The sequence below is a fragment of the Clarias gariepinus genome, chromosome 2, assembly GCF_024256425.1.
Source record: "Clarias gariepinus isolate MV-2021 ecotype Netherlands chromosome 2, CGAR_prim_01v2, whole genome shotgun sequence".
Taxonomy (NCBI): domain Eukaryota; kingdom Metazoa; phylum Chordata; class Actinopteri; order Siluriformes; family Clariidae; genus Clarias; species Clarias gariepinus.
In genome coordinates, this window is record NC_071101.1 from 3,225,035 (window position 1) to 3,235,637 (window position 10,603).

At 38.0% G+C, this 10,603-nt stretch overlaps 1 protein-coding gene across 1 annotated transcript; it reads right to left on the reverse strand.

Annotated features, from left to right (window-relative positions):
- Nucleotides 1–6,037, reverse strand: LOC128511745 (versican core protein-like). Its single transcript, XM_053484727.1, has 4 exons — nt 5,875–6,037; nt 4,232–4,305; nt 3,766–4,134; nt 1–1,143 (listed from the first exon to the last, which is right to left on the reverse strand). The coding sequence occupies exons 2-4, from the start codon at nt 4,278–4,280 to the stop codon at nt 1,067–1,069; spliced, it is 495 nt and encodes a 164-aa protein (XP_053340702.1). The 5' UTR covers nt 4,281–4,305; nt 5,875–6,037; the 3' UTR covers nt 1–1,066.
- Nucleotides 6,038–10,603: the final 4,566 nt, after the last annotated feature.

Genomic DNA, 10,603 nt, shown 5'->3' on the forward strand with positions numbered 1-10,603 from the left:
TTGTCCTTCACATATAGGCCTTAGCTCAGTGTTTATTCTGGAGTCAAATTACAACAGATATTATAGAGTGAATTATATGCAGCAAAAGAGATACTATGAAAATCTAAAAAGCTATGAATGTAAATCATTATCATTTCATGTTCATACCAGCTAATACCAGCTAAGTAACAATTTCCAGCCACCAAATTACACCTAGCATTCACCAGCAGATTGTCTCTGTATGATTATCAGGATTATATTATATTATGATTACCAGAACATAGTAATCTTTTGAATCATATACAGGTAGCCCCCGACTTAAGAACTAGTACCATTCTAGGAGTACATTCGTAAGTCAGGTTTGTTCCTAAGTCCAACAATGTGCCAATCTACTTGCCTAAATCTGTCCCCTTTCTCGACACTGCCATCATGTGCCAAAAAAAAAAAAAACATAATCGTGCCTAAGGAAATTAACTTCCCACATGTCAAATATAACAGTGTTGTCTCTGTGACTTTAAATCGCGAAAGGAATTGTCATTTTGACTCGGAGCTGTTTGCCACTGTGTTTGACTGTAAATATTATTTGTATGTGAAATTTGTTGAGAATTTTATAAAATTAGGATTATTCACCGTCAGGACAACTTAACAGTACAGACAATTTTTATTGTTGTGCATCCGGATTCATTCATTGAAAACCGGTGAGGCGACCAATGAGGCGACAATCATCCCCCCCCCCCCCCACGCACACACACATTGGTGCGCTGCAATGTTTTTTTTTGTTTTTGTCCTATACACATAAGCTTTTCTCATTTGTTTGCATCTATAAAATGTTTATAGGAACACAGTCCGTTCGTATCCGCGGAAATTCATAACTCAAAAGTCGGGGACTACCTGTATTTTTTATCTATGTGTGAAAAGAAAAAACTGTTGTCTCCAGAACAAAATCCTGTTCAAGTTCAGTTCTGGAAGAAAGTCCAGTCTCACTAATGAGAATAGATGGGAAAGTGTGGAAAAAGCTACAGTGTGTAGTTTACTGTGTGTGATTGAAACACACAGTCCTGTACACAGCTGTAGGTCACACTCATGTTTATCTACAGAAGAGCTGAACGAGTAAACATGAGACGAGGGACAGGACCAGGACCAGTGGGTGAGGACTCTTCATTACTGCAGAGAGACAGAAATGAGTTTTAGTTACAGTTGTGGTTGGAGGTTTACACACACTCATGAACATGAACATCAGGACAATTCTGGTCTTTCAGTGATTTCTTTGAACTGATCTTTTTCTGGGGCTGAATGACTGAACAACACACATCTTTAATAGAAGTAAACTCCAAGAGTCTGGAGCATGCATTTTAATGATGAGCTCCTTCACCTGCATCAGCGCCTCTTTACACTGTGTACTGAGAGTCTCATCAACATCTACCAAATACACATTCAACACTCTCAATCAACTCCACACCTTTTATCTCCTTAATCTGTCATGAGATAACTGAGAAACAGCCACAGCTGGGCTTTATACCGCTTATCACTCAAGTGCCCCATTACTTTTGACCCAATTAAGATAGCAATGGGATAAAATGGCTCTATGTAATGTTCCTAATGAAAGAACATCCATACATTAATCAGATATTGCTTGCTGGGAAAAGAGGCACAACTATACACAAAGTGTGTATAGTGTCACTGTCCTGATACTTATAGACCAGAGTGTAACTGTGCTTACATTCAGCTCTAGCCCTTGGGTACTAACAGAGGTTAATGTTTTAAAGAGGTCTTTGCATCCTAGCAGAGGTGGCTCAGATCCCCCTGACACTCCCACTCTCAGGAAAATTAGTCTGGTTTGATCATCAAGTGCATTCTGTTTTTACAGTACAATGCACAACCTCATACTTCCCACCATACTATGTATTTACAAATAACTAAAGTGTGGAAATGTCCAGAGCATTGTTTCAGCTCCAGTATTTCTGCTGCGAGGGATGTAAACGATCTGGGCCCGGTTTCCTGATAAAACACACTCTTAGCGCGGTAAGAAGACTCTTAAGATATATCTTACATAAGTTGATTACCTCTCTAAGTTTGTTCTCTGAACTGTCCCTTAGAAGTCTTCTTAAGTCGCTGCCTCTTACGCCCGACGTTACACGGCGCTGTCTACAGTGAAGGTCCTGAATTAGCTGACATTGATTTTTCACTCTTTTTGCATGACAGCGTTAAGGAAGACAGCACTTTTTATGCAAATTAAACATTGTACAAAATTCTTCCAATAACTTTTATTTCGACATGGGTTAACTTATCAATAGCATGCCATAATAGACAAATATATAAATAAAATCACCAAACTGTCGCTAATATTTTTATGTAACCTGTAGGTGCGGTGAAACGAACTCAGTATACAATCACAGTTGATTGACAAACAGCTGCAGTCTTTTTAAATTTTTTTTAGTTAACTTTTGACAGAGATATTCTAATGTGTAGGCCTATACAACTTTTGGAGAAGCATGTCAGTGGTTGGGGTTGTACACTTATGGAATGAATACAGTGAGATGACAGAGTAGAGGTTTTAAGCATTACAATCACTCAGAAAAATGAATGGATGTAGGGTTTGAAACTAAATCAAATTTTATTATAAAATAAAACATGTCAAAAGAAAAGTCATGGATGATGGATAATGATCAAAGAAACAAATTTTAAACAAAAAGCAGCAAGCAGCTGGACATCGGGACGTGGAGTGCAAGTACAACGCGTTGGCCTGGTAAGTGCAGGTCTGAGGAGGTCAAGAAGCACCATAATCTGTTGCCTTAAAGGCGAAACTTTTTCAAAATAGCCACCTCTGGCAAAATATGAAAAGTTCTGCCTAATGAAAAAATTTATATGAACCGCACGGCTCCACGGACGGCACCGTCTTCGCTTTAGCACAACAACACGTTGTATCGCTTCCATATCTGTTGCTTTCTGGATGCCACTATGATTACCAATTTTATACGATCTTAGCCACTTGGAGCCAAATTGTTTGCCACCTGTTCAATATTAAAAGTGATTGCAAATTTCAATGTATTAGTCACATTATGAAATAGGCTAATTAAAAGTCACTCTATTAGTTCTGATTTCAAATAAAATAAAAATATCTAAACAGGCCTACAGTATATTCCATCATTAAAACGACTTTGATAGCGTGCCATAATGTGCTTGCATACACCGCTGATTTATAAAGACTGAAACTACGCTAAGAATTAGTTGAGGTTGGTCCAGACGTGTGACTTAGCTAAGACATAATTAGAGAATGAACGTTCTGGGAATTGTGCCATAACGTTAAGAGAAAGGTTAAAGTACAACTTAAGAACTACTTAGTGATAAGAAGCTTTTGGGAAACTGGGCCCCAGATAAAAATCTAGTGCACTCAAGTCATTACCAAGGCTTTATAATTAGAAACACAGACATTGTCAGATGTTGTGTCAAACACTCCCAAGCAGTGCTCGGTAATGTGGAGAAATACACTAGGACTGGAAAACTAGGATGCTATCACTAAACTAATTCTTATTACTCATCATTACCATTTAGCAGACGCCCTTATCCAGATTGACTTACAATTTTATCTCATTATACATCTAAACAATTAAGGGCCTTGCAAAAGGGTCCAACAGGGACAACTTGGTGGTCATGGGATTTGAACCTGGAACTGTCTGAACCCTAGTCCAATGCATTAACCAATGAGCTACCCCTGACCCAAAAGTTTCTAATGTCCAGTTCTGTTTTCAGGTGTGTTTTTAATGGTTATTGTATGTTTTGACTCACCTTCACTAGAGACTAAGAGTTCAACTTTGCCAATCTGGAGCTCTTCGGGGGTGGAATAATGAGATGTCTGGTCCAGTGTGGATCTTGTTGTGTTGTAGATGATGTAGGTACCTGCATCAGACAGGCTCAGATTGTGCAGCACCAAGGAACAGTTCCCCTTACGCAGCTCGTCCAGAGGAACGTCCACACGATCCTGAAATCTCTCACCTTGAAAAGACTCCCCATCCTTTCTCTCAAACACAAGCTCTTCAATAGAGCCCCATCTAATTCTTGACTCTTTATGGCCTACACTCGCCAGTTCACATGGCAGGACAACTGTAGAACCCACTGTGCCAGATACAATAACATGACGTACAAAAGAAAGTGTTTCTGAAATAGGAAGATTGAAATCTAGATTAATCTGGACAGTGCACCTTATGTTAAATTGGTTGTATGAAAAAAAAAAGAAAAAGAAAAGATGACTTACCCACACAGATGGTGATCCATACAATGCAGATGTAAGAAATGTTGGCCATGGTTCCTCCAGTGTGTGCAGATTTACTACAACAAACACATGTAAAAATATTTGAAGTGGTACATCTACCTGTAGTTAGTAATTTTTTTTAGGCAAGTGTTTTAAAAGTGAATTTTAATTTTGACCTTGCGTGCACTTCTGGCAGTAGTACTATATTTAATTACAATAATAATAAATATAACAGACAATAATTTCGATCGACTTGTCATTGTCACAAAGCAGCTTTACAGAATTAACAAATGTGGGAATTTTAAAAAAGTTTAAAGAAAATATATTACTTATAATGATCTTATTGTCTCTGATGAGCAAGCTGTGGATGAAGGTGACAAGGAAAACCTCGCTGAAATGGCAATAGGAAGAAACCTTAAGGGGAACCAGACTCAACAGGGAACCCATCCTCATTTGGATGACAACGGATAGTAATTTGACATTTCTGGAACACAGTCCATAAACATGGGACACATCTTTCCACTTGGATGTATAAGAAATGAGAAGATCCTCAATCCATCGGTTGGGCTTTAAAGAACCGTGAAAGCATCTGAAACACATTAATCACTGCCGCAATTCTCTGCTTATTTAAATCATATTTTTTATTAGTCAGGCAGTGTAGATTGTTATATATTTAATATTAGCTTTTGATAAAAGAATTCGATACCTAGGTGGGCAGTGCTGTAATTTCACTATGCACACTGGTTTGGAAGAGAGAGGGTTAATTTTCATGATCCTTGGCTTCTCATTCTAAATCTAAGTTTAAATACCTTAGCACATGAAAACAGGGTGGGGAGACGGCTGCAAGTGCAAACATGAACTTTTTTTTAGAGAACAATGCATGCCTTTAAGTTTAATATAAATTAAATAAAGGCATGACACATTTTAAATGCAGTATTTTAATTAAACATATTTGATGTAATAGTTTGCAGGTTGATATAGTGATAAAGTAGAATAATATTTAATCATAAGGAAAACAACATTTAAGTTTTACTGCAAGAGGAACATAGATCTAAACTTTTCATCCTTAGATATGAGGACAGAAAGTAAACTGCCCCATTTTACATACATTTTGACCCCTACATGGGGTTTAAACCCTAAACCCTCTTCAGAGTTCTGTCAATGTTTCTTTATCTATGTTGTTTAATTGAAACCCAAGTGGCACGGATGCGTGCCAGAAACTCAGCATAAGTCAGTGACGATAGAAAAAAATAGATATGTGCTTATATAAAAGCCTTTCTGGTTTTATTTGTTAGAGAAACACATAGAATTATGTGTATTTATACTATTTCTTTAACTTTGGGACCCAGTTTCAGCTCAGTCGAGTTTGGTCTTTAGTCTGTATATTAAATAATTTTGTGCTGAAAAAAATGAAAAGCCAGTCTCAATTGCACAATCCTGAGCCCTGAATATGTTTATTAAAATAACAGCAAAACAAATAATGGCTAAAATGCTTTGAGCTTTAAGGGCTACAACACAAAATGTATTCATAAGCCAACAGATATATTAAAATATGCAGTGTTTTATCTCCTCCTGCTAAAAGCCGATGGTTCTCTACAGTTAAGAGTTTTGCAGAGTGTGTAAAGTTGTATAAAGTTGACACTCACCAATTTGCCGTGTCCCAGATACTGTGTTTTCTTTAAACTGATTGAAGTCAGAGTATCAGGATGATGAAGGATACTGTACATCCCTTTGTTATGCATAAATGTAAAGCAGATCTGACATTTTCTCTTTTTTACACAAAGTTATAGACTTTTGAAGAAGATTTTGGTCACATCCATACAGTCTTTAGCCACGTCCCTGTGTGGCTCTAGCCAGGGTTGCCAGAAACACAGGTTTTTATATCATGTTGGAATAGTAAGAAACAAGGATGTAAGCAGGGATATGGTGTAGCTAGAATATAATTACTTACCTTCCAGGTATTGTGGTCTTAGATTTTTTTAAACCTGAATTTTATAAACTAAAAGAAAAAAACAAACATCACATTTACACTTTTCCTTTTCAAGTTTTATAAATGCACAGTTTTAAACCAAGTTAGTTGGTTTAAAATTACTAACTTGCAGCTGTTTTTAATGAATTAGTGAAACAAGAGCAATTTAAACAGCTTAACACAACTAATATTACTAGTGGTTTCTCAGTCATCAGTAATGGGCCCATCAAATAATTACTACTGTCTATTAAAATAATTAATAAAATCCCTCATCAGAGCACCAATCTGTAAATCAGGTGTTGTCTCAAGATCAGATTTTATGCCTCAGGTGTAATTGATTTAGAGCATATCAAATGCCTGGACCTTCTAGAGATTTGTTGATGGAGTTTGACTTCTTGTCAGAAATGGCTAAGTCAAGAGAGTTCTCCATAAAGTTTAGAGATTATTGCCTTGCACAAACAATGACGAGGATATTTAAAAAAGGTACTTAATGTTTTTATTTTATTTTAAATGCAGTAGAATGCCTAGTTCACAGGTCCAGAGTAAAAGCAACAATACCTGGGCAAGGCAGAAAAGGTAGCTAACTCCAGCTGCTACCACATTCTTGAGAAGGTAAGTGTTGGAAAAACCATTGATTGACTGTTATGGGCCTAAAGAAAAAATTGGTGGCAGCAGCATTGAAATTTCACTCTGCACTATAAAACGCATACTGACCACTGAATGTCAGCCCAAGACGTACCCCCCTTCAACCATATAAAACTACATAAAAAAATCCATAAGTTTTAGGAATTCTGTTTCATAGACTTTTGAAACAAAACTTTTGGGCTTATAAATTAGAAGCTTGTTTGGAGGAGAAAAAAATGAAGCAAATGGAGAATAAATGCCTACAGTGAAGCATGGTGGTGGCTCTGTGATGCTCTGGGACAGCTTTGCTTTCTGTGGAACTTGAGAGAAAGCGTGTAGAGGCTAGATGGATTAAATCAAGATGTGTTTAAAATTTGCTGTCATCTGGCAACCCTAGTAGTTTAGTCAGTGCTTGAAAGAACAGCAAGGAGGATCATTGCACAAGAAATTTGTCCCAAACTTGTTCAGAGCTTTCCCTTTCTGTACTCAGACATATACAGTGTTTCGCAAAAGTATTCATGCCCCTTGAACTTTTTCACATTTTGTCACATTACAACCATAAACATAAATGTGTTTTATTGGGATTTTATGTGATAGACCAACACAGAGTGGCACATAATTCTAAAGTGGAAAGAAAATGATAAATGGGTTTAATTTTTTTATAAATAAAAATCTGAAAAGGGTGGCATGCATTTGTATTCAGCGCCCTTTATTCTGATACACCTAACTTAACCTAACTTGGTAAAACCTTTTCAGAAGTCACCTAATCAGTAAATAGAGTCCACCTGTGGATAATCAAAAATGATCTCAGTATAAATACATTAGTTCTGTGAAGCCCTCAGAGGTTTGTTAGAGAACATTAGTAAACAAACATCACCATGAACCCCAGCGGACACATTAGACAGGTCAGGGATTAAGTGAAGAAGTTTAAAGCAGGGTTAGAAAATTAGAAAAAAATATCCCAAGATTTGAACATCTCACGGAAGGCTGTTCAATCCATCACGTGAAAATGGAAAGAGTATGATACAACTGCAAACCTACCAAGACATGGCCATCCACCTAAGTTGAGAGGCCCATGGTACATCTGAAGGAGCTTAGGTGGGAGAATCTGTCCACAGGAAAACTATTAGTCATGCACTCCAAAAACAGGGCCTTTATGGAAGTGTGGCAAGAAGTAAGCCATTGGTAAAAGAAAGCCATAAAAAGACCTGTTTGCAGTTTGTCCAGCTCTTTTTTCAGGTGTGTTTTTAATGGTTATTGTATGTTTTGACTCACCTTCTAAGAGTTCAACTTTGCCAATCTGGAGCTCTTCTGGGGTGAAATAATGAGATGTCCGGTCAAAAATATGACTTATAATGATCATATTGTCTCTGATGAGCAAGCTGTGGATGAAGGTGACAAGGAAAACCTCGCTGAAATGGCAATAGAAAGAAACCTTAAGGGAAACCAGGCTCAACAGGGAACCCATCCTCATTTGGTGACAACAGATAGTAATTTGACATTTCTGGAACACAGTCCATAAACATGGGACACATCTTTCCACTTGAGAAGCTCCTCAATCCATTGGTTAGGTTTTAAAGAACCGTGAAAGCATCTGAAACATATTAATCACTGCAGCAATTCTCTGCTTATTTAAATCATCTTTTGCTTTTTAATCAGGTAGTGTAGATTGTCATATATTTAATATCAGCTTTTAATAAAAGAATTTGTTAATGATACCTAGGTGGGCAGTGCAGTAGTTTCACTAGTTTGGAAGAGAGAGGGTTAATTCTCATGATCCTTGGCTTCTCATTCTAAATCTAAGTTTGATTATCTTAGCACTTGAAAACAGGGTGGGGAGACGGCTGCAAGTGCAAACATGAACTTTGCTTAGAGAACAATGCTACTGCAAGAGGAACATAGATCTAAAATTTTCATTCTCAGATATGAAGACAGAAAGTACACTGACCCATTTTACATGGTTTTGCACCCCTACATGGGGTTTAAACTCTAAATGCCCCTCCAGAGTTTTGTCAAAGTTTTTTCACTCCTATATAAAACTGCACAAATCTGTGTTTAAACCTCCTGATTTTAAGCAATAAGTTTTCACTTCAAATATTTAATAAAAGACTGATTGATTTTTATTGCTCTTTATAGAAGTTTCTTTTATGCAGAAATGTTTTCAAAAGCATCTTTTGCTTATGCCATATTCTTGTATGTGCCTAAGACTTTTGCACAGTACTATAAATAACATAGTTGGTAGGTTTTACTGAGCTTTCTGGAGAATATGAGTTCTTCTGGTAACTTTGTCACACTCGCTCCTTTTTATTTTTATGCACGTCCCAGGAGTGTACTTTAGGTTTTTTGTTTCATTCTGAAAACTGGTCTGTGTTGTTTTTATTTTCCTTTACAGCCATGCATATATTCTCCTGTAATGTTATTTATTTATTAATGGTTAAGTTATATATGGAAATACTGAATGATTTTGAACATAATTATGCAGACATGATAAACATACTGTATATAACAAAATTGGTACAGCATATAATATGGTGCATAAGACTTTCGCACAGTACTGTATGAATTAGTCAATAAAATAATTAATAATATTAAACGTTCATTAATCCGATTCTGTTAGTCTTGACTGGCGTCGTTACATTATGAGCGCTCCACGTCTGCCCATAGCGGCAAAGCATGTAAAGAAACATGCTAGGATAGAGAAAAAGTAGGTGGAGCAGAAAGAGAAAGGGCATAAAAAAAGAAAGCCCTTTAGAAAGAAGCAGCAAAATGTTGCAACACTTCTGATCTGTTCAGGGCTTTAAGTGCAGGTCTGTTTCATCTGTAAATTACAGTAGTTTTTTATCTTTACAGTTTTGAACAGTAAAAAAGCAAGAGATACATTTATACAGTAGGCAAACAGCAATCTGCATTAGAAGAATAATTATGGAAGAGAGATGGTTAATGCTCAGTCATGCACTGAAAACAGGCAAAGGGGAAAAAAGTCATGCCAGGTGAAATGGCAAATTTGCGTGATTTTGTCTGAAGATGGAGATTTTTAGTGGAGAGCCATACCTTGTCACCTACGTGGTACAATCGTCCCGGAGGGTGTTGACGGCAAAGTTGGGTGGTGTAACAGGTGTTGGCCTGCTGGATGGATCGGTTGGCTTGGTTTCACAGCCGCAGACACCGGCGGACCAACTGTTGGGCGGACGGCACATCAACCTCCGGTTCTTGGTGGTTAACCATGGAAGTTTGAAAGCTGTAGCATACCTCAAATGGGCTTAACTTCGTGGCTCAAGATACATGAAGACTGTGTGACAGTTCTGCCCAGATAAGGTAGCGAGCCCAGGAGCGCTGACGATCGGCGATAAAACATCTTAGATAGCGCTTCAGTTGTTGGTTGGTCCGCTCCGTCTGACCGTTAGTCTGTGGGTGGTATCCAGATGATAGACTACAGATGGAAGCAATCAAACGGCAGAAGGCCTTTCAGAATTTGGCAGTAAACTGGGGCCCTCTGTCCGAGACGATGTCCTTGGGAAACCCACAGACTACGTGCTCTAATATCAGCTCAGCTGTGCTTTTGGCTGATGGGAGTCCGGCGAGAGCCACCAGGTGCACAGCCTTAGAGAACCGATCGACGATGGTCATGATGGTATCTTTTCCCTCGGAGACCGGCAGGCCCACGACAAAGTCGACCGCAATGTGCGTCCAGGGCCGACAGGGAACCGGAAGAGTTTGAAGGTCTTCAGTACTGGGTTGGTTAATATCTTTGGCCCTGGCACAAACTGAGCACGCCTGAACGA